This window comes from Hyaena hyaena, unplaced genomic scaffold (genome assembly GCF_003009895.1).
Source record: "Hyaena hyaena isolate Hyena2069 unplaced genomic scaffold, ASM300989v1 scaffold_413, whole genome shotgun sequence".
Lineage (NCBI taxonomy): Eukaryota > Metazoa > Chordata > Mammalia > Carnivora > Hyaenidae > Hyaena > Hyaena hyaena.
In genome coordinates this window covers 1623588-1648747 of record NW_024081047.1, presented here as the reverse complement: position 1 = coordinate 1648747, position 25160 = coordinate 1623588, and the positions used below count along the sequence as shown (strand labels likewise).

Below are 25160 nucleotides of genomic sequence, written 5' to 3'. Positions count from 1 at the left end.
GGACGGCAAAGACCTCAAGCAAGCTGTGGAGGCTCCTTGGTCTGGCATTCCCTGCGCGTTTAGTCGGGGCCAGACCCGCCCGCCCGGAAGGGAGGCGTGCTCGCCCCCCTGGAGCGGGCTGGAACCGACCTGCGAGCCCCGCGTCCTGGGAAGGAGGTCCCCTGCTCATCGCTTTGCTCCAGGTGCTTTCCATTCGCGAGGCTTGGTGTTGAGTTAAAATCAGCGATTGAACCTTCTCCTGGGGCTTCGGCTTGGGTTGGTAGTTTGGGGATATATCATTTTAAATCTAATTTAGAGAGAGAGAGAGACATACAGATACAATGAATTAAAATGAGGTTGGAGTAAAGGAGAGCAAATAAAAGTCTGAAGCCACTTAGCGGGGACAGACGCTTCGTAGTTCATGCTGACACTCCCCCAAGTCGGGCAAGCTGAGAAGCGTCTGGGTCAGCGTGCGCACTCCGGCGGCGGCCTCCCGGGCAATCCGAGCGCGGGCGGCTGGGGAGTAGCGGCTTTCACCCGCCCGGAGGAGTCTCGACGAGGTTTAGACACCGGGTATCCGGGTTCCCTGTGGAGCAAAATGCAGAGGTTGGCATATGCCCTTGGCCTCTGGGTGACTTGATTTCCCCAGTTCCCGCGCATCCTTAGCCAGAGCGTCTGTGCTTCCCTGGGACACACCAAAGAACTCAAAGCTAAACGCTAACACCCATCCTTCTCTCTCTGGCACACCCCTTCCAGAATGCCCCGCCCCACTGCGAGTCACTTATCCCCCGGGGGAACGCAAGGGAGAAAAAAGCACAGGGAAAGCTGGATCGGGAAGGACAGTCGAGCGACTCAGGAGTGTCACGCGCGCCAGTTCACCACTAGCGCGCAAACTTGAGTTACATTTGCGCCGGATGGTAGCCGCGCGGCTGCGCTCTGCGCTAGCTGTTTGCAGGGGCGTGGCTGGGGTAGCTGACCCAAGCGTCCTGTCTTTCTTCCCTTGCTGTTCTCCAGACTCAAAGCAGCAGAGCGGCCACCCGACGCCCACTGGAGCAGACAGCAGCATGCGGGTGCTGCCAAGCTTGAGCGGACGCGCCCTGCTGGCGCTGATCATCGCCTGCGGCGTGGCGGGGGTCCAGGGAGACGAGAGGGGATTCCCACCCACCGGGGCCACTCTGCCACTTCCGGGACCCGGGGAGATCATGACGCCCCCCACTGAGGTTTCCTGGCCGCGGGATGCCAACGCCAGCGTGCCGCTGACTTCTGCACCTCCGCAGATGCCTCAAGGAGGGAGAACAGCTGGAGCCCGGCCACGCTCCCCTCCTCCGTGCGAGAAATCCATTGAGATCAAGGAGACTTTCAAGTATATCAACACGGTGGTGTCCTGTCTAGTGTTCGTGCTGGGCATCATCGGGAATTCCACACTGCTGAGAATCATTTACAAGAACAAGTGCATGCGAAACGGCCCTAATATCTTGATAGCCAGCCTGGCTCTGGGAGACCTGCTGCACATCATCATTGACATACCCATCACGGTGTACAAGGTAAAGGGCTGATACTGACGGGACGGGGCCCCGCTAGTGGGAGGGGGATGGAAGAGCCTTTGGAGATGCTTACTCAAGAAGATTCATAGCCTCCTAAAAGTCAGTTACCATTGGAACCAGATTCCCTACTGGTCTTCAGTAACCTTAGGCTAAGCCAAGAGCAAGTTTAATCCCCAGACCAGCAGGATCAACATCACTTGGGAACATGTTAGAAATGACATTTTATGACCCCACCTCAGACGTACTGATTCGGAAACTCTGGGAGGGAGCTCAGTATTTTGTATTTTAACAAGCCCTCCATGTGATGATGATGAACTGTAAACTTTGAGAACCACTGGCCCTGAACTGTTTAGTCCCTAAACCAGCTTAGTGCGCCCACAGTCTCTGCAAAAAAGCTGTGCCCCACAGATTGGCAGGATTGATATCACCCAAAAGCCTGTTAGAACTGCAAGTCCAGGCCAGACTTACAAAAGCAGAATCCACATCTCAAGATACCTAGGCGATTCACATGCACACTAACCTTGGGAAGCACTTTTGTGGGGGGCCCTAAAAGTAGAGGGGCTGGAATGGGTTTTTTAGGAAACAAATGGGGTAGAAGAAAGAAACCCAGATTAGAGAGTACACCAACACAGTTCACCTGCTGTGAATGATTATACTGCATCTGCTCTTTAGCACACATCTACAGCGGGGCCAAGCACTGGAAAGGATGGGTTACTTCCCTTTACTACTTTTGACAACCCACAAGTAGACATTTCTCCATCTTACAGACGATCAACAAGATGTTCGAAGTCTCACAGTTAGTAAGAGATGGAGGGTGGGAATCAAGCCCAAATCTGTCAGGTTCAAAATGCAAACTGTACCCTCACCACTGCCTTGAGAACAAATCAAAGAGCACTTAGAGTGAAGTCTCTAAATGGTTTCAGTTGCTAACATTATTGTGATTACCCCAGGCATCAGAGGAACCGGGCCAGAGAGTTAGGGCAGGACATAAACCCCCACGCTATTTGACTCCACGTTGCTTTGGAACTCTAGACACATCCTGATATCTCTGGGCCTTAGTTTCCTCAACTCTACAATGAGACTATTAGTGCCCAACTGCTGGGGTATTGTGGTGTTAAGAAAAAGAGCCTGGGTGAGAGAGCCAGAAAATGTTAAGAGCCCACTCACGTATCTAAAACTCTGCTTACCCAGCATGATCGGCAATAGAAAGTCACACATAAGAACAGAACCAAAGTGTAAGGGAATGGGAATGGGCTTTGGGAATTGGCCTGAGGCTAATCCGGGGCTCAGTACAAGGGGACAACGTGGCATGGAGGGCTGGAAAGGGGTGGTGTAGGATGCTTTTATCTTTGTGGCAGGAGTCACCATAAGGCATGCCTTTAATCCTAATCCAAATAACCATACTTTAAGGGAATTCTAGCATTTCTGAGGTTTAGTTATAGGATTCAGATTAAGATCCAGGCTCTAGAAAGAAACACTCCCACAAATGGGGGGGGTGGTGAATAGAAGAAATCCCAAAATCCTGCCTGGCAACTTGTTCTTAGGAAGTCTGGGTGTTTCCCGTGAGGAGCACAATCTGAAATGGGTCCCTTAAATGCAGTCGTGTTTCTGTTAGAGCCAGAAGTGATGGGCTTACTTCTTCATCATAAGGAGTGAGTCCCAATGACCAAGTCTTACCATTCCAGTTGGACAAAGGAATTTCAATTCAATTCATCCAAACTAACTGGAGAAACTGTGGAGTGGGTGTTGAGAAATGTTTAAATGAGTGAAGTAAGAGCCTTTTGAAAAGGAAGATTACAATCTAGTTTTGCTAGAATTGTGTGAAAGGTCCCTTTGGGGAGATCTCAGTAAACCCCACGCATCCAGCTCCATCACGTATCTCCCCAAGTGAGCCAGCAGCCGCAGTGCAGTGTGCAAGGAGGGCTGAGGACATTTCCCATCAGATGGGTTGCATCCAGGCGAGATGAAATCAGCTCTTCCAGCACCATCTTACTTTCTTTGTGTGATCAAGTGCTTACATTTGATAAACTGGAGAATATCTGGCTCCCGTGGTGGGGGTGGAGGGCACACAGTTTTTACTTTCATTTCAATTTTCTTAATGATTTCCCTAGGAAATTACATCATTTTGCCTGAAGCCATTCAATCTGTTAAACCTGTGTTTTTACTTCTGAAGTAAACAGACTCATGAGTCACTACAAATCTGGCCCTCCGTTCATCTATATTCATCATAAACACATCCACGACAAAGAATAAGTTCCCACTGCCCGCTGCTAAGTCTGCCAACGTGGGGTGCTACATAGTAGCTTTTGGGTTTTTTTTATAATGGGCATAAACATGTGTCACGTGAAGCATAATATAATAATAATAGCTACCATTTATCATGCACTAGGCTCTCGGGTGATATCACCAAATCACTGCAGCAAACCCCAAGGAGGAGGTACTGTTGTCATCCCTGTTTTACAGGAAAACTCCACGTTGGACAGGTGAAGAAGCATCTTGCCCAATGTTACGCCCCTGGACAGTGAGGAAACTAGGGCTTAAGCCCAGACCATCTGGGCCCTAAAACCTGGGGTTTTCCCTGTCCCTCTTCACTGAGTCAGCTCAGACCCAGCATGCCCTTCTCCCTCGTGCAGTGTTGTTAGGACCTCTTTGATTGCCCTTATGGAATTACATGATACACTCCCACACAGTGGGATGCTTGGTAAACATTTTCAGCTTTGAGTCACGTGAAGATTTCTATCTCCTGAAATTCCTCGTCAGATGATCTATAGTACATAATATGGAATATCGCTGTTAGTTTAAAGGCTTTATTTACCAAAACACCCAATTCAGACTAGTTAAAAACCATTTATTACCCTAAATAATTGTGATACCATATGAGTAAGGTTTTTTTTTTTGAGAGAGAGAGAGAGAGGGTGCAAGTGAACGAGGAGCAGAGAGAGAGAGAAAAGCAGGGCTCACCAGAAGCAGGGCTCAAGCTCAACCAAAGCGGGGCTTGTGCTCACCTGATGTGGGACTCAAACTCACGACTCATGACATCATGACCCGAGCCAAAGTCAGATACGTAACCGACTGAACCACCAGCCGCCCAACCATATAAGTAAGTTCTTTAAAATCCATTTAGAACCTCAGCATAGTCAGGTATTATACTTAACACAAAGAAACTTAAGTGAATTATGAATGCCGTTTAAATTTATCCTAAACTGGGAAACTTAAATCTCTAAACTAATGATTTCTAAAGTTTGTTAATGTTTATTTATTTTTAAGAGAGAAACAGAGACAGAGACAGAGTGTGAACAGGGGAGAGCAGAGAGAGAGGGAGACACAGAATCTGAAACAGGCTCCAGGCTCTGAGCTGTCAGCACAGAACCCAACACGGGACTCAAATTCATGACCCATGAGATCATGACCTAAGCTGAAGTCCGTCGCTTAACCAACTGAGCCACTCAGGTGCCCCTAAACCAATGATTTCTAATGTTGTTTTTGTGGGATATTACAATTATCTTTCAGGATCCAGTTAATTGTATATATTATATAAAATTTATATACAGTATAATTAATATGGTATAATAATTATAATATATTAAAATGCAAACAAATTTTCATTCTTATTCACACACACACACACACACACACACAACATTTGCAATTTCATAGAGCCCACCTAACCCATCTGTTGGCGCACCCAAGGGAGCAGCAACGTCAATGTGAACCTATTACATTAATCTGGGGTTTAGTAAATCTAGCATTCAAAAATGTTGACAAACCCAAAATGTCATAGTCTTTGATACTGCTGTAGAATGGGGCAGGACTTCGCAGGGAGGTCCTGACAAACCTTAGGATATAGACCTGTTCTAGGTTGACTCCCTTAAGAAACTAGGTCGCTGGAAACTTCCAGAGAGGAAATCTTATGATGAAGGCCACAAATGTATCATAGGACACCCAGCCAAAGGAAGCTGTTGAAGGACTTCACCTACTCGTATTCATGTAAATATGCTGAAAAGAGGAGGCTGGCTTTTCCTTCCCAGCAGCGTACAGGGAAGGCTCTGACATGTTACATATGTAAGTCCATCCAGATGAAAATGAAAAATGCAGTCATCCAAAGAGGATATTTAAAGGTATATATGTATCTTTATATATGTATCTCTGTGCACAGGTGTGTACACATATAAACATATATTAATGGACAGGTAAATAGCATTTGGCACAGTGCCTGGCACCTAGGAAGAAAAGATTAAATGGTGTGTGTGTGTGTGTGTGTGTGTGTGTGTGTGTATGTGTGTGTAAGAATGAAAATTTGGGCTTTTTTTTTCAGTTTTGCCATTATAAATGTGACTACAAATAATGCATTTGTGATTTTGATAGATATCTGTATATTGTACTCCAAAGCTATTATTGTACTCTTAGTTTGAATCACTATTTTATATAACATCTCCATACAGATATACATGTATTAATGTCTATCTCTAATATATACATGGTTCACCATGCCAATATTGACATGGTCTATGTACACGTACCCATACCTAAAGCCAGATTTATAAGTATATGATGTGAGGATGAATCTCTCCTTACTCACAGGCTAATCGTGTCCTTCCTTGTATGGTCTGCAGTGATGGGGCAACCTATGTCTGTGGCCTATAAGAACCTATCGACCAGCAAGTTGTGGTAGCCCAGATGTCAGAGCTGTCCCAGCTTTGTAGAAAGCAAAAGAGTTGGGATATACTTCTGGATGCCATGAAAGTTTTTATGTTGGTGGTGGTTGATTGGTTGGTTGGTTAGTTTGTTCAGCTTGGTTTAGCAGTGATATTTAACAAAGGTTGGTTGCAAGTTCAAGTTAAAATTTATTTAACTTCTTTTAACTTCTCAAAAAATTAAAAATTCTTGAGCAAATAATGAGTTTTTGAATTATCTCTGGATTTCATTTAACAATTTCAATCTCTGTGCTATGTTGGCATGGGTAACTGAGCTGATACAGTTAATCCTCAAATATAACTTCCTTTATGTGTAAGCAAACTGCATTTGTAAACAAATTGGCTTGTGAACTGGAAGACAGATAGCGGCATGGACATTGGTTTGATAAGGATCCACATGTAATCAGATGTCCAGTGGTGGGGGAATGCCTTTGGATGGCTTTGCTGCTAACATTTCCTAAGCTACTATTAGAGGCAAAGAGTCTGCCTTCGTAGTTCTGAAAGGCAAAATAGCTGATCTTTAATGTTTAACTAGTTAAGGTAGGGTATATCTAATATTTAAATGCTAGCATGTAAAAATGTGGAATTGCTTCACTGAACCCACAAATGAGTTTTGAGTGAAGTGACCTTGTCAGGTAATTGGACATTTTCTGCTTGTGACACCCTATCTTTCTGAACAAATTTACCTTTCTCACTTCCAATCTTAGACTATTGCTGGTAATTAACAAGTTTTTGTGTAATTGACTGGTTTCACAGTTAGAAGTAAAAGTTAGTTGGGAACACCACCAAATTTAACTTTCAAAGCTATAATTTTCTGATCAGTAAATGGAGGCTTATGCACGCAGAGCAATATAAGAAGTAATAAAAGTATCATTGGATAGGAGAGTCTGATTCCTTCCAAGATAATAACACTCTTCATCTCTAGTTAAGTAACTGAGATATTTTACTAACATTTTATAATGTTTAGAGATATTCTAGTGGCAGAAGCTCTTTGAACCCAAAATGGAACCTAGATATTTTGAGATTCATTTATTTAAGGCAAAAAGAAAAAAATTTAAGGAGTGCCAATTAAACACATTTAAAGAGTTAGCTTTTAAAAAGTATTACTTGTTAGACTATTAGTTCTGAATGATCTAGAATAACTAACAAATAAAACCAATACCCCAACACCCACCTAGCATAGTGCCTGCAACAGTCAGTACTGGACAGATGATTGTGGACAAAGATGATATGTTATACATAAAACATAAGGACCGTGGGCTTTTAATAATCATATTTTTTATAACTGTTCAGATGAAAAAGAAGGAGGGAGTTGTTCCTCTTCCTGTATGAGAACATTGGTCATAATTAAATAATAGGTCAATAGCATAATTCAAATAATCCAGAAGCTCAAGGGTTCATATTCCCGACTTATTGCTTCATACGTGGATTCCCGTGACAGAATGGTTGGCAAACTCTTGGCCTTAAGCAGTGAAAGCCTCCCTGGGTTAACTCCACAGTACTTCTTGTGTTTGCTTTTGATCTCCTCCCGGCCACTCCATGAATCCCAGACTCTTAAACCGTCATGGCAATGCTACTTTCAATGTGGTCAGGCTTATCTATCAAAGGCTTTACCATTTTTTTCTTTGCTCACTTTAAATGAGTTGCTCCAGATAGAAGATATTTCCTTAGCTATACAAGAGAATGACATAGCCGGGACCCTGTTGTTTCAAGGCCACGGAGCCATGTTCTTCATTTCGCAAAGAAAACCCATATAAGGTGATCTTTGTGTGGCTAATATGCTGTAGTTTTAGAGAAACATGCCAAATGCTAATAAATGATTAAGTGCTTCAAAGGGTGTTGACAGATAAAGCCTGAGCTGAAATAAGATTCAAGATGTAATTTACGATGTGAAACAATCTCTTTCAAGACTTTGTGGAGTTAAGACGAGGTTGGTTATGTTTGGGAGACAGCTGAGTGTGGTGTATCAGGTACACCTTACCTAACAACTTCTCTAATTTTAGACCTCTGTCTTTTCCTCTTTCCAGTGCTTTTATTTTAGAGATTGATTATTTCTCTTTCCCTATAGACCCTCTGGTGAAAATGTAAACGAAGAAGAAAATAGCCAAAGTGTGATGGAAGAAGAGCAAGAAAGAGATTCATGCTTTAGTCAGAAATGTATTAGCCAAGTTGACTGATGCTTTTCTCAAGCAATTCTCTGTCCCAAAGACTCACAGCCACACTCATGACTCCTGACTTGTGTCTTCTCCCTACTTCTGCCCTCTTTAGTTCAATTGTATTATCCAGAAAGGAGGAGAACTATCCTCTGAATGTTTACATTGTACATATCTTCTTTCCCCCTCACTCAGTGTTTTCAAATTATTTTAAAGGGCTTTTAGATTCCATGGTAATAAAATGTCTTCTCATAGTAGCTTACCAGTGTCCCATAAATATTTTCTGGATAGAGTTAGGTTTAAGTAAGACATGAAATTATTTAATAAGGTTTGTTGACTTCATGAAGTTTCAGAGTCTCTTTCTGAGCTTTGAGACCATAGGGTTGTAATTCTCCCATTTCTTCATATGTCACGGTGATTGTAAAAGATAAGTTCAGATAAATGAATCAAATAATCCACTAGGTCTGTAAAGAGCATTTCTTAATGTTCCTAGTTGAACTCTTCAGAATATGTAACATGTCAGTGAGTTTTTAAGCACAAACTGTGGGCATATTGCAGATAATAGGAGATGAGCAATCTATTTATTGATCTGTTAGACTTGAAAAAGATTTCATTGGAACACTAGTAGAAAATATATTTAAAGTAAACTTAAATTTCTCCTAAGGCATATTTTTTTAAATCTTTTTTTTCTTTTTGCTTCTGGAGATTTTGTTTCAAGAAACTGAATTCATCCTCATGGAGTCGATGTTCTATTTCAGCAAGTCACAGGAATGTTTCCAGAGCAGGAAAAACCCTCTGGTCTGTGGGTGTGCACACAACAGATTCTTGGAGACAAGGCCTCTGTCTTGCACAACTCCAGGGGGCACTGTGCACACTGTGGTCTGTTTAAGTGTCACCCCAGGGGTTAAACTGGCATTATTTCTGACCCACGACCTAATCCTCACGACCTAATCCTCACGACCTAATCTTTAGGTGATTAAGTGCATTTTAATGGATGCAGGATGGAACTTGTGATTGATATCTGTCCCCAAGGGCACAGGTACAACATATGTCAAGAAAATATTTTCTAGGCACTTGACCAGCAGCTTACCTTAAATTCTGTCCATACATACGATTGAAAAAAGAAATGGAAATCCCTGAAGAACGTGCTCTATCTTTAAAATGCCAGTTCAAATGCAGAAAGACTCTTATCTGCTGCAGGAAACAGAGATAAAAACAGAAGAATACACCCTTTCCCAAAGCTGTGAAACACAACCACTCCGTTATTTCCCTCTTTTGACTCTTACTGTAAAAACATTTCTATAATACCAGTCATTTGAATGAAATGTTCACACTTCATCATAGCCATCTGGCAAAGTAACCCTGGTTGTTGTTGTAAATACATTGCTCACCCAGCCTTTTAAACAATCATGTCCTACAGCATCTCCACAGTTAAGGCAGCCGTCTCTGCCAAATTTACAGCTACAGCTCCTGGTGGGATCCCATTAGATATTGAGAAACAGTAGGTTCTGTTTTATGTCAGTCATTTGCTTGGCAGCTTTGAGTAGGAGCGACAGGATGGGAGAGGAACGTTTGCTTTTCGTGTTTTCTAGCCTGCTTGGAAGGCAGAACTCCAAAAAGCCAACCATCACCCCTCCATCCCTCAGGGCCCTGGCTCTGGGGTGTCAGGAAGGCTTGATCCTCTGGAAAGAGGAAAGAAGGGCATGGACTAGACCCTACAAAAATAAATAAATGCATAACCATCTCAGTTCTCTAAAGACTTTTGTTTCAAATACGAGAACTGAAAGTTCATGACAAAAGTTTTATTACAGTTCTGCCTTACGATTGCATTCATTCATTCATTCATTGCACATTCATTCACCTTTAATCAATGAGCATTTAATGAATGACCACTGTGCGCCTGGCACTATCGCTAGACATTAAAAATGTGATAGAATATTCTGAAACAAAAAAACAGTTAAAGCTCAGTATAAACTCTTAATTTAAAAAATAGGAGAAGAAAATAGTATCTATGGTTAATGAAGCGATTGGGCATTTGTTAGTGCAAGACGGTTAACTTTCGAATTTCCTGACTTTATGGGGCTTGATCCCTTTGGGCATTAACAACGGTATGTATTAACAGGGTTTTCTCCATTTAATTTCTCAAGAATGTGATTTTTAATTAAAAAGAGAAATAAAAATGTAAATCTCCCAGTTGGAGAGATTTTGTAGGAATCATTAACAATAATTATAAAAAAAAAGATATTTATTTTCTGATCATGCTATTTATCCTTTTAGAAATTAAGGGGAAAAACCATATGCTATAAAAATAATTGTTAAATGTAATATAAAAATAATGAATTTGTATGCTGTTGCCTTTTTTCTTTCATAAACAGCCATTCCAAAGTTATGCAGTCATGGTCATCCTTGAGTTTCTACTTATATCTTATAATCAGTATGATCACATCTTTTTTCAATCCACTGTTGATTTTATTTATTTGTATTTATTCATACAAAGCAAATGTTCTAGGGAAACAGTATAAGCCATAGGGGAAGGGGATCCCAAAGCATGGGCTGTCATGTGTCAAATGGACACCATGCTATAGGACCTAACGGTAACAAAAGCTCTTGGTTGTATGAGCCACTGTGATATGAAAACTAGTAGTAGTTATAGGGGTAATTTCTAACTGGCTCACATTTAATAAATGGTAGGTAACATATATTCAAACTTAATTTTAGGCAGAACCTAAAATTTTAATTCCTCTGACAGCGACCTAGAAACAATACAGAACTCTAACATTGATTTTACGATTAGAGAGATTTGTTTGATTACATGCTTGATTTGTCTTCACTATTCAGATCTTGCCCTTAAGTTATCTAATTGAATGGAGTAAAGTCCAAAGAAAAAACTAAACATGAGTAATAAGAATGAGTTATTGTTGGGTTTAAAGTTAGAATTGCTTCCTCTTACAGTAAAAAGAATCAATTTCTCCTACAAAGAGGAAAACTATGTTGTTGGACTTCAAATTTGGTGTTGGATGTCATGATTTTTGTCAACAAATAGCAAAATAATTAATTTTCAGTTATCACAAAAATCTATAAGAATACTCTTTCACCAAAATTTAAAGATGGCATCTTGGTTGAGAGTGATTTTTGTCTTTACACTTTAGTAGATCTTCCCTTACCTCCACTTGGGGTTTTGTTCACTGATAAGCAAGAGGTTGATGTCTTTGCACTTTTTTAATGTTTATTATTTATTTTTGAGAGAGAGAGAGACAGACAGTGCACGCTGGAAAGGGGCACAGAAAGAGAGAGACACAGAATTGGAAGCAGGCTCCAGGCTCTGAGCTATCAGCCCCGAGCCTGATGTGGGGCTTGAAACCATGAACCGTGAGATCGTGACCTGAGCCAAAGTCGGACACTTAACTGAGCCACCCAAGCATCCCAATGTCTTTGCATTTTAAATAAACTCCCAGAACTAAATTGCCTAAGACTTACTGGAAGCCATTAAGACTGAGATGAGCATCAGAAGTGGGCATGGTTTCTGCCACTGGGTGTCTGGCTTCTCAGCGTCTCCACAAAGCCTTCTGATTGGAGAGAGGCAGGGGTTGCCAAAGTCACCCTTCTCATTACAAAATAATAGAAGTGACGGTGGGCACATTGTCTCTCATCTTTTGCACCCTCCCAGGATGAGCAGCCTGAATTGAAAGGCTGCTAAAAGCTAACAAAGGTTAATGCTCCCTAGTTGTAGATCCTTTCCCTTTGGAAGGGGAGATCAGAACACTGGAATCCCTCAGTTATGATTAGGTTCCTGACGATCTCTGCGTCAAATGTGAAGAGAATGGTTACAGTTTTTAGTTTGTGTTTCCCTGTCCTCTGTGATAACTTGGGTCAGAGGTCGAGCCGCAGGCCTCCCAGTGGTATGAAGAGCAATCATCCAATCCCTGGCTGAGCCAAAAACAATAGTAACCTCAAAACAGGGCCTGGATTCATTGCAGAACTCCTTTCCATTGGCCAGACTTCTTTCCCTTCAGTGGCCTGGACACTCATTCATCTAGATTCATCTGATGCCTGCACCTGGGTGATACTAGTAGTTGCATCTTTGGAAATAGTTTGAGGCAAATAAGATATTTAGAAATATCTTAATTTTTGGATATTATCTGAATAAGACAATAGGTGAAGGAGAGACTTTATTTTGCATCTAGATATTTTATTATTGACACATAGCTATGGGTCAAAATACTAATGTCAATTTAATTGTAAACAAACTTTCTTCTATGGTCAGATATAGACTCTAAAATCAGAACATGTGGGTTCAAATGTGGATCGGTTACTTCAGTGAGTAATAAAACAAGTTATCAGGACAAGTAACCAAGTGAGTAAACCAAGGACAAATACATTGCTTGTCGAATGGTGAACAGCAAATAACCCCAAGACTCAGTGGCTTGAAACAGTAAATATTTATTATCTCACACCCGGTCTGTGGCTCTAGAATTCAGGAACCGCTTAGCTGAGTGGCTCTTGTTCAGTGTCTCTCATGAGGGTGCAGCCAAGATATTTGCCAAAGGCTTCAGTTTTCTGAAGATTTGCCTAAAGCTGGAGGAATCTCCCATTCGTATAGCTGGCAAACTTCTGCTGGTCGTTTCCAGGAGGCCTCAGTCGCTCACCATGTTGGCCTGCCCCTGGAGACGTGGGTGTCCTCCTGATGTGGCAGCGATCTCCCCAAGAATGAGCCATCTACCAGATGTGAATGCCTTTTGTGAACCAATCTCAGCCATCACACATCATCACTTTCACCCCATTCTGTTTGTGAAAAGCAAATTGTTAAAGCCAACCCACATTCAGGGAAAGGGAAAGGAGGTTTCACATTTTAGAGGAAGGAGCAGCCAAGAATTTGTGGACGTATTTAAAACCAACACAGCATGTTAATAAACTTCTAAGCACCTCAGTGTTCCTATCTATAAAATGGGGATCTGTAGTACTATCTCATAGGATTTCTTCAGGGATGTCAATGATATGGTATGTGCAAAGAACTTAGAATAATGCCTAACTGTTAGTTTTGTTTTCTTTCTCCCCCCGCCCCAATACCTCTAAGAACAATCAGAATTAGAAAGAATATTGTCTGGATAATTCGTAAGAAGCTGGTCTGGTAGGGTCTTTGGAACTGGTTGGAACCTTTTTATTCTTATGTTTCCAAGGTCAATCGGCAGTTCCTTTAAAGCATCTTGAGTTCATAGCTAGTTCAGCCCTGAGGCACCCTGAGTCTTCCGCATTTCAGTAAATGCTTCCACCATTTATATGACAAACCCCTTAGTTTCCTGACTTCTCACATCTTATATCTGAACCAAAAGAAGTCCTGCTGGCCCTCCCTTCAAATATAAGAAAATATTTGGTCTACAACGTATTCTGTTCCCCGAGTCACCACAAGGTCCAGCTGACCACAATCTCTCATTAGAGCTTTCTTTCTTGACCCCACATTCTATTCTACATTGAGCAGCCACAGTGATCTTTTGTTATTATTTTTGTAAATGTGTGTTTATTTTTGAGAGAGAGAGCACGAGCAGAGAAGGCCAAGAGAAAGAGGGAGACAGAGAATCTCAAGTAGGCTTCGTACCGTGAGCACAGAGCTTGATGTGGGGCTCAAACTCACAAATTGTGAGGTCACGACCTGAGCTAAAATCAAGAGTCAGGTGCTTAACTGAGCCACCCAGGCACCCCTGACTGTGATATTTTTAAAAAACATAAATATGACCATGGCATTTCTCTGTTTAAAACCTGACAGTGAATTTCCTCTAGAAATTATTTAGACCTCCCCCTCTACAGCTTCATCTCTTAGATAGTTGGCCTGCATCACTCTATTATAGCCTTGATAGGCTTCTTCCTGAAAGGTCAGTTCACTAGGTTTATTTTTCTACCCAAGACCTTTGCATTTGCTCTTTCCTCTCCCCAGAATGCTCTGCATGGCTTACTATCTTATATTAGTCAGATCCTTTACTCATATGCTGCCTCTTCAGAAAGATGTTGCATGATAAGCTTGTCAAGAAATTACTCCAAATCCCACCATACTCTCTTCATATAATGACAGTACCTATGTGACACCATATTAAATATTTGTGTGTGTTTTTTAATCTGCCTCCTTCACAAGACTGTAAGCTCTAGGAAAGCAAGGAGTTTGCCTTGTTCATTGATATGCACCCTGTACTCAGAATGGTGTCTGGCATATATTGAATGCTCAGTAAATGCTCATTGAATGAATGAATGAATGAATGAATGAACAAGCAGAATTCTGACTCAGTTGATTAATCCAGAAGTCACAAGGAGAGACTAGGCTGATCTACAGACATATTTTTGTTAATACAATGTTATTCCACAGTGTTTTTTTAAATATGAGTTAGCTGGCAACTTTTATAATTATGAGGTTTTATATAAAAATTCCAATTTTTTAAATTAAAATCAAGAGGTTTTGTTGTTGCTGCTGTTGTTGTTTTAATTTGGGATTCCTTGGCAAAAATCATGTCATGGTTTTTAAGCAGCTTCTCCTTTTAGATAGGACTTACCCCACACCCTACCACTCTGTATTATCTTCCTGGCACCAATGACTTTCTTACACCAGACTTCTTTACCCCTCTGTGTTACCTGCCTGGCCCAGTAGATCTTCAGGACCCTAGAGTAAACATATCTGTGATAAGTTTGCAAACATCTGTCCTACATGTCAGTGCCACTTTTCGTGTCTAGCCTGGAAACAAAATTGGTCTCATGTTGGAGCTCCAAGTCACATTCACATGAGACACACAGCTCAGCCTTTGGTGTCATTTTGGAACAATCACCCAGCTTGACAGACTCTACAAAAAACGTCACTAAAGTGAAAGGACGGAAAGACTCAATTGTGTTTCAAAATAGTTTTTACTTTTGGAAGATTATTTTTTAAAGCATTTTTAAAAAACATTGATGTGAAATACTTTTCTTTATTTTCAAAACCTCATGAACATTCAACCCAGATGTTTACCTAAAGTGATTCATTAACCAGGGTGGGGCACACCCAGTTGTCCTAAGAAAGAAATTAACTGATTTTCACAATAGATGGTTGCACAGTCTAAAGTCAGATGGAGAGAAATATATATATAATAGCAAGAACTTATGTCTTTTTACTCGTGGTAGAGCTGGTGCTTATATATTTTAGAGATTTGAATATTAAGCATCCACAACACGGCAGGAACTATATTAGGCAGTTGTAGAGGCCATATTCTCTTATACTCTAAGGATTCCAGAGAGCAAAAACTGAACAAAATAAAAAAGTGAATGTTATAATAGATGCAATAATTGTTGATAGGTGCTATGGATAGAAAGGAAAGTGGAGCAGAGTAACAGAGATTGGAACCTGGCTAGTTACGATACTAATAAAGTGGTTCAAGTAGGCTATGTTGAAGAGATGGGGCTTGAGGAAGTTCTGAAGGAGGTAAAGGAGTGAGCCGAGTGGATCTGTGGGGAAAGAACCTTCCAGAATAAGGAAACACCTAGAGTAAAGCCCTAACACAGGAGTGTGTCTGGGGCTTTCAAGGAGCAGTGTACGTATTCCTGCTGAGCTCCTGGGTAGTCAAGTTGACTACAGTAAAGAAGAAGAAATATACAAATGCACACTCTGTTCTCCACAGGAAGAGTCTAGTCTCCTCAGCTGAAGAACAGTTATCATCTGTTTTTAACATTTATCATCTATATTTTAGATTGGCCATGACCTGAGCATGTGAGACTCCATGACAGTAGAAGAGATGTTTTTGCTGCATCATGTTCAGTTTTCTAAGGGGAACTCAAAAGACTGGCCCCACTTGGCCCAATGGTTGAGATTCTGATCCTAAGCTACTGTGTATGCATAACAAATTCTCATGAACTGGCTGCATTTTCCTTATTCCCAACCACTCTCCTGATCCATATATCGAACACTGATGCTTTTCAAAGGAGTAGTCTATGAGGAAAAGAAGAACTGGGGTTGGTTTTCTGACTCTGCATGTTAATTACTGTCCACTAAGTAATGCAGTTCAGAGGGCACCGTGTGAAAATCTTGCTAACAGAGCTTCATGTCTTCTCAATGCAGCTGCTTGCCGAGGACTGGCCCTTTGGAGTTGAGATGTGTAAGCTGGTGCCTTTCATCCAGAAGGCCTCCGTGGGAATCACTGTGTTGAGTCTATGTGCTCTAAGTATTGACAGGTAAGAGCGTATATTTAAGCTGGGTATATCCTGAACACCGTACTATTGCTATGTTACTTAGAAAATAAACTATGTAATTCAATGAAAGCAGGCTCTGCAGCTTGACAAATAATTCTACTTTGTTCTCCAGATATCGAGCCGTTGCTTCTTGGAGCCGAATTAAAGGAATCGGAGTTCCAAAATGGACAGCAGTAGAAATTGTTTTAATTTGGGTGGTCTCCGTGGTTCTGGCTGTCCCTGAAGCCGTGGGCTTTGATATGATAACCATTGACTACAAAGGACGTTACCTGCGAATCTGCTTGCTTCGTCCTACTCAGAAAACAGCCTTCATGCAGGTGCATTTTACCTTTTCCATTCTGTTCTTGCCTCGTAAATACTTAGCTACTTTTTGCCTGATCTTCCTTACTTGGAAAGCTATTGATTTATGACTGTCCTTGGCATAAATTAAGAGTGTAAGCCCCAGGACTGTGGGGCTAACAGTGACTAATGACCCATGCGGTGGAAAGCTAGGTCCCTACTTCTGCAAGAATTCCCTGGTGTTCAGGGATACGGGTAAAGCAAGTTCACATGACAGGTTCGATTTGAACTTATAGCTCAACTCCTCCAGAAGGACTGCCAACTACTACATGTTCTTCATAAGACAACACAGCAACCATCAAAGGGAGTGGATGGTTCTGTGAATGATCAAGTAGGGAAGATGCTCAGATGTGGAAGGGTTCAGAATGGCAAGCCGGTCCTCTCTCTAAAGGGAAAGCTGCTATTGCAAAGAACTTTTCATCTTGACCATTTATTCAGGAATGTTTAATCAGGAAACAAGGGACGTAATGGCAATGCTGGTATTTGAAGATAGATCTTAAGTGTAAAAGACTCTTCCCAACAGAATGGATTAAGAGGTGTTAATGCAGGTGTCACCAATGGTTATTTTCTATTTCACATATAAGAAGACCGTATACAACATTAGGGATTATACATGTATCCTGGTAATAAAAAGAAAAAGAGGGACATTAATGTGAAGTTGAGAATGAGATTGCTTTCCTCTTGTGTCTTATTAGTTAAAAGGAAAAAGTACTGCATAGATTACAAAAATTCTGCTCCAACACAGTTGGAAAAAAAAAAAAAAGAGCGGAAGTAGAATAATAGAAAAGGCCTAAGTCATAAGCAGCTTTGATTTTCTAATTGATAAGTGAGACTTATACATTTCTTAATTAATAACAGACCTTTCCATACCTATCTTTTTTTTCCAGGAAACACATTTGTTAATAAGTGAGTGCTTCCCTTAAACACTAGGATATCTTTACACATTCAGATGTGATATTTCACAGAAAGAGTACCTTAAGGATGTGTTTACTTAAGGATAATTTGCTTGTGTGAAGACAAAAATATTTGAATTACCAAATATTTTTAATTTTGCCCAACTGCTTACATTTTTGTGCATAATTACAGCACACTGCCTTCGAGAATTGAACTGCTCTTTAGGGGAAGTTTCTTTCACTTAACTATTTCATTTAACTATTTGTTCAGTAGATGTGGCTTGAAATATTCTATATAGTGTTTATGAAATGGATCTACTTTAGAAGTAGATGAGTATTTTTTTTAACTTTAGCATTTGGTATATAATATGTTTTTTACAGACTAATGTTAATCATAGAATTCTCTCCTCTCCATAGTTTTATAAGACAGCTAAAGATTGGTGGCTATTTAGTTTCTATTTCTGCTTGCCACTAGCCATCACTGCATTTTTTTATACTCTGATGACCTGCGAAATGTTGAGAAAGAAGAGTGGCATGCAGATTGCTTTAAATGACCACTTAAAGCAGGTAAGAAAATAGAAATATGTGTTCACTCATGATTGTATTATAATTATGAATGAGAAAATTATTACAATGACAATAAATTAAAATTATTATACACTAGAGTATACTTCTTTTTTCTTCTGGTATATTTGAAAATACAAAGAATTTTTTTTTATATTATCTATCGAGAGATATTCTATGTACTCTAAAAGATCTAGAAAGAGCCATTACTTTTTAAAGATGAATCTCTAGTCATTTTAGTTCTAATTCACAATAACTATTCAATTTAAACCTTGATGTTCTGAATTTGTACAAATGTCACTGGCTTTTTGTAAACAATATTAAATATTCTGTGTGAGAAGGGAGAACACTGTGATTATCTGAATCATCTATTTAGTCTCTGACTATGGTTTTATTACAGAGACGGGAAGTGGCCAAAACAGTCTTTTGCCTGGTCCTTGTCTTCGCCTTATGCTGGCTTCCCCTTCACCTCAGCAGGATTTTGAAGCTCACTCTTTATGATCAGAATGATGCTAATAGATGTGAACTTTTGAGGTAAGAAAGGTAAAGTAGACCAAGTTTTGTAGGTAAATGCCATTCCAAAGTTTTTTTCCTCTGATCCCTTTCAGAGGCAGATTACCATTTTGCTAGTCTTTAGGTAACAATTAAGATTCTCATTATTTCCCCTTCACTCCTGTTGCAGAGGAAGCAGACTAATAAGAACACTGGGAACTGAGAGGCAGAACTCTCGATTCAATCTTAAAATGATCGAAATGATGTGCGGGTGGCACTAGTGAAAATATAAGCCCCGATTCTCCTTTGCATTTTCCAAAGCCTTCTCATCTGGCACTTCCAAATGAGATTTTATTGTCAAAGAGAGAATTGGGCATGGGAGGGAGGGGCATCATGACAGAGAGAGACGGAGTGAGAGATCATTATGAGCAAATACCAGTAATAAAGTCAAAAAATTATTGAATGTGAGTAATTTTTTTCTTCCCCCAAACGGAGAAGTTTGCAAGGAATATAGGCTTAAAGCAACAAAGACATGTTTTGGATTGTTTCTTACAGCTTCTTGTTGGTGTTGGACTACATTGGCATCAACATGGCCTCCCTGAATTCCTGCATTAATCCTATAGCTCTGTATTTGGTGAGCAAAAGATTCAAAAACTGTTTTAAGGTGAGAGTATTTCAAAATAAAAAGCTCTTTTCTGCCTGGCATCAAATGTAACCTTTCCAAACGATTCAGATTTATATCTAAAGAGATATAGTAAATTATTTTACAATATTCCCTTGCATTACATCACAGACAATTTTTTAAAATATGACTTCTGCTCACAAATCACTCTACTTGATTTCTGCCTATAAATCTTCATCAACCACTCCCTACTGCCTCAACCAATCAGTTGTACTCATAGAAACTCTCAGAAAATTAACAAAAAGGACATGCATTGATGTCTGACAGATACAATATGATAAAATAAGAGCTAAGCATGAGTTAAATGCATTGCTTCCATTTTTGGTAGGTTTTGGATTGGCAGCATTGCTTGGATTATAACTAAGTTAGTATCTTTTTCATATGGGACATGAGATTGGCAAGTCAAATAGAGACATTTAATTCAGGTTTTGCCTCCTCTTTGCCATCTTGCTTGTATAGCAGAGATGTGCTACTTGATGTGGAATATGTGTTATTATTCTTCAGTTGGCCGCTTGCATTGTAACGTCCACCCATCCATTCGTTCACTCCTTCAAGAATCTAACATGAATGACGTATTGCCTTCCCTTATATGGGAATGATCCACTTGTTTCTGGTAGCTCACTACTGGGAAAGAACTTGGCTTCCTCAAAAAATCTAAATCAGTCTTAATTTCTTTGCCTACTCCTAAACTCATGGATTTAGAGCTACAAGAGAACATTCACCAAGATTGACTCCCTCATTTTATAGCAGAAAACAATGGACCTCCCATTTTCTTATACATATAGATTCTCAGAAAGCAAAAGTATGAACAGAAGAAAAGAAATTGGATGAATCAAACTGAGACATTTATGTACTTTATAAGTGTATTGTGTGACAGTATTAAAAAGGCACATGAGCATAACATGAGGCTGACGAAAACATCAACACAATATTAAATTCACTGACATGGAAAGCAGGCTATAAAGTAGCACATATAGTATAATTTTATTAAAATAAATTATATACACACTCATGCACACATGCACATATACAGTTGTGTGTTTAGACGTGTGGTGTTTGGTAATATTTCCACTTGCATAGGAAAAAGTCTTGAGTTACAAATTTATCAAATATTAAGAGAATTTCTCAAATAAGCAAGAGTAAATATCAAGAATGAGTGGTTTTCCCTCTTAATTTTAATGAAGAGGTGAGCTGTCATGATATGCATTTCTTTCTCTGTATTTTCTAGTTTAAAAATTATCATATACTACCTAGGTAATTATATGTTGTTAAAGGGAAAAATAGGAGAGCATGGAAAGAAAGTGGGCAAGAACTCCCGATCATGCCCAGATAGTCACAACCCTAGAAAGTAGGAAGAGTCATGATAGTGACTGATATGAATGGATAACGAGTTACTTTGCTTTGTACAGTCATGTCTGTGCTGCTGGTGCCAATCATTTGAAGAAAAACAGTCCTTGGAGGAAAAGCAGTCGTGCTTGAAGTTCAAAGCTAATGATCACGGATATGACAACTTCCGTTCCAGTAATAAATACAGCTCATCTTAGAAGAAGGAATATTCACTTAATTTCATTTTCTTTATTTTGGACAGAAGTCACTAAAACAATAAGGCATTTGCCAAAACAAAACACCTGTGTGCTTGCACAAAACAATGTAAAAGTGTAAGAATGATTATTTTCTCAACACTCACAGTGACCCATGACATTCTACAAGCTATTTATCACATGAGAAAAAGCAGTGAGAATTAAGAAAGCCTCCTCATGAAAGCACTTAATTTTTTACAGCCAGCACTTCAATGTCGCTCTTAATAACTTCTAGTACATTCGTGTACTGCTTAGTTTTAGGCTGAACGTACTCTGAATTCCCATTAAAGAGGTGAATGTTTTAAACTAATGTGAATCTGATATAAAGGAAAATTGTGTCACTGTAAAACAAAATTTTTAAATTAAGTTTAAATCACTCAATTTAAAAATTTTTAAAAATCCTTTCAAAGGACTTTTTTAATTAATGGTGTCAAACCATTGGCTGGACTCTAAAATGTGAAAGCAAGTTGAGCTGGTGTATTTTTTTTTTTTTTTTGACATTAGAAACCTAATTGAAGGATCAAGAGGTAGCATCAGAGAGCTGAGGGTTTTTGAAAATCATTCACCTTTCTACATTCCAGTAAGACCAAATGTCACAAAGGGAAAGAGGGGAAGGCTTGGAATGCTATCCAAAAGACTGCTTTGAAATCCCCTTCTCATGGATTCTGCAAAGAAAATGCTACTTATGGTTTTTGTCAAGATTATTAAAACATTCTTTTTTCACTACTGTAGTTTAAACACTATTTGTTTAGTTTTGTCATCTGTAAATACTTAGCTACAATTATAGGATGTGCAGAGGATTCAACAAAGGGCTGGGCCCAGCGTGTGTATCTTTACAATGGAGAGAAGCCAGTAACCCCAAACGGGACAGGACATGAGTTCCCTGGAGCAGGGCCCACAGGGCGCAGGAGAAAGCAGCGTCCTGTCCCATGAGCTGCAGTTAACATGGTCTGTGGCATTAGGTGTAATATGATAATTAAAACACTATTTTGTGAAATCACAAAAATTAATCAATTTAACAACTATCTGTAAAGCTTATTACTAATTTTTATATTATTTCTGTAAATAACTAATAGAAAACAGTTACTGCTGTGGTGCTTTTTTGTCACATACAGGCGAAAGGGCTTTGGAGGACCATAAGGGCCTCTTACTTTGTACATTCTTGCCTCATTCTTTCATCTCCCCAGCAAAGTGCCTTAGGTTAACTTGGGATGATAAGTGTGTGAAAATATGTACAAGAGAGAACGGAAGAGAGAGGAAGCGAGGTGGGGTGGGAGGAAACCCGCGGGGACGGATTCCCATTCTTAGCCTGACGTTCGTCATTGCCCCGTCACATCAATGCAAAAGGTCCTGATTCTGTTCCAGCAAAACACAGCGCAATGTTCTCAGAGCGACTGCAGGAATAAATTGGGCCCAAGAGCTTTAACTCCATCTTAAAATATAACAGAGTTTCTACTTTTTTTTTCGCGTAGTAACCCTGGGCCACATGTTGGAAATGAGCCAGCAATGTTCTCTTCTGCCAGCATCTAATGTGATAATACAGTGAACCAAAACCCAAAGATGTGGCCAAAAAGAAATGACAATAATTAATTTGTGTGCCACATGGATTCTATTTACAGATCACTCACAGTCTTGTTTATTAATTTCTTCCCAATCTTTCTCAGATGCTGGTCAACCCAAAAGACATTTCAAACTTTAGATTTTAAATTAGCTTTGGATGACTAATAGCTTCACAGTTGGTTAGTATATTTTTTTATTCCCACTTAAGTTTTAGCTCATTTTTACTACCATGTTCTGAGTTTTGATTCTTCCTTCTCATTTACATTCCAATACCCTTTCCTTTTTCCATATCAGACTGTGGTCTGTAATCATCTTGCTAAACTTTGAAACCACACACAAAGAGTATGTACATGTACTATTTATAATGAAATTGCATTCAGTAGCTTTTCTAAAAACACTTGATTTCAAAAATTTAACATGCTGATAAAAGTTGGTAAGAAGCAAACATGATTTCTCGACATAATTAAAGCCAATATGGCCACAGGAATACAGTTTATAGCAAAACACGGGTATGCTGTAGCTAACTCTATAAAACTGTAATATAAACTTGTAAAATAAATATATATTTTGTTTTTCTGTGGTCACTTAAAGTGGCAACTACTGTAGTTGCTGATTCCTTACTATGTAAACAGAATCAATAAAATTTTAAATTGTTTAAGAAAAAAAGACCAGGTTATTTTTCACTGCGCAGATAATAATTTCTTAAATACCAATAGATGAAGTGTTTAAAGGTTATACAAATGTTACAAGTAGACATTATTTATGTTAAGCATACGATAATCATGGAAGTGTAAAAGTTGTTAAATTTTCTGGTCTCCAGGCTGCATTGTTGTTGTGTTTTATTGTTGTGAGTGACCAAATATACATATAGACATTCAATTTTCCTAGGCTGATTATCTGGCTGATAATTTGCAATTATCCTCCTCCCCCCGCCCCCCCCCCCCCGTCTTCCTATCCCTGGTGGAGCATTTCAGTGGCTAATCATTATTGGACAAAAGGTCAAAAGTGAAAGGTTGAAATGAGCTTTTGAAATTACTCACTCATTTCACAAGCTTCTTTTGAGTGTTTGCTATGTATGAAGTAAGATGAAATTAATGAAAAGCAAGTTTCCTATTTGATAGGAGACAGAAATAATAACAAAATTTTAATACAAGGCAAAATGAACTGAGCACTGAGTAATCACATACTCACTGCCCTTGAGGTTCATGTGTTGCATCTCTTAGCACATGATCCCTCTTTCTCTGACCACAATAACCAAGAATTAGCATTTACTCTTTTCCCATACAATGATGTTAAACCCAGCCTAGTGTTCTAGAGCCTTCTGAGTGATCCCTGACCTTTGCTGGATTTCATCTTCTTAATCTCAGCTGAGCATTTGAGATATAGGTGTTCGGAGTTCCAGGGGCTATGTGAGAAGTACAGGAAGGGCAAATATAGGTAGTACTCTCTTTAAGCTGTCACTAACAAAAGCTTCCCTTCTCCTGAACAGTCAGTTGTCAAGTTACAATAATAATAATGCACACAATTTATTATCGAGAGTAGACAGAATAAATACAATTTAGATTCTTGGAAGAAAATCAAAAGATAGAAATGGCCAGAAATCCAAATAGTGCAGAGGCCAATCTCTTTATAAAAGCAATGACTCTGAATGACTTGCTTTCAGTCATTAGTCATCCTCAGAAAGACAACATTAAATAATCAACAGATTGAATAAATATACCCAAATTGGTAAATCCCACTGGATACTTCCAGGATTTAAGGTTCACATGAGCACAGGGAATTAGTGCATCATATTAAGAAGACAGCATGTGTAATGGAAAAATCACCAAAAGGAAGGAAGGAAGGCAGGAAGGAAGGAAGGAAGAAAGGAAGGGGGGAGGGGCAAAGAAAGGGAAGAAAGGAGGGAGGGAGGAAGGGAGGGAAAATATGTCCTTGGTTGTTTTGACAATATGACCTCAAACAAGTCAGTGAACATCTCAGAGCCTCAGTTTAATTATCTCAGGTTAATATTATTAAAAATATATATTAATATCCCCCTAATTCTTATATCAAATCAACAAATTTCTAGTGCACTTCTATACAATTTCAATGTACCCTCTAATATTTAGGCATACACAAATGCAGAAGACATAATCTCTGCTTTTTAGAAATTAACAGTCTAATAAGGGAAACAAGCAAACAAGGCAGCTAACAAGTTATAGGTACTGGTACATAGATACATGCATGGAAAGAATCAGGGAGTTTAGGAAAACTCACCAGAGGAGTCAGTACCTGAGCCTTAAAGGAAGTTTGTCAAGCAGACAAAGAGTCCATGGCACAGCTGACTAAATGACTACAAGTGGGACAAGCAAAATGGGTGGGCCAACATGGCCATTTCAGGGAAAGGGCCTGACCCCTCACATGCTGAGGGGGAGCCATTAGAGGTCAGGCTGGAGAGACAGGCCAGCCTGGGGCGGCTGTGTTTCACACGGTGGGGTTTGC

General features: G+C 39.8%; 1 protein-coding gene across 1 annotated transcript; it reads left to right on the top strand.

The window, feature by feature from the left end:
- The first annotated feature begins 134 nt into the window (after positions 1-134).
- Positions 135-22210, top strand: EDNRB (endothelin receptor type B). The gene is made up of 8 exons (XM_039252461.1): positions 135-200; positions 994-1523; positions 16439-16551; positions 16682-16886; positions 18219-18368; positions 18766-18899; positions 19413-19521; positions 20949-22210. Exons 2-8 carry the CDS (start codon positions 1044-1046, stop codon positions 21081-21083), a joined length of 1326 nt encoding a protein of 441 aa, XP_039108392.1. The 5' UTR covers positions 135-200; positions 994-1043; the 3' UTR covers positions 21084-22210.
- The last annotated feature ends 2950 nt before the right edge of the window (positions 22211-25160 follow it).

Bases quoted from the DNA above. Each gene is read 5' to 3' on its own strand.
- EDNRB (XM_039252461.1), top strand. From the start codon at position 1,044: ATGCGGGTGCTGCCAAGCTTGAGCGGACGCGCCCTGCTGGCGCTGATC. The intron at 16,887-18,218 runs GTGCATTTTACC...TCCTCTCCATAG, and splicing joins AGAAAACAGCCTTCATGCAG to TTTTATAAGACAGCTAAAGA. The intron at 18,369-18,765 runs GTAAGAAAATAG...GTTTTATTACAG, and splicing joins TAAATGACCACTTAAAGCAG to AGACGGGAAGTGGCCAAAAC.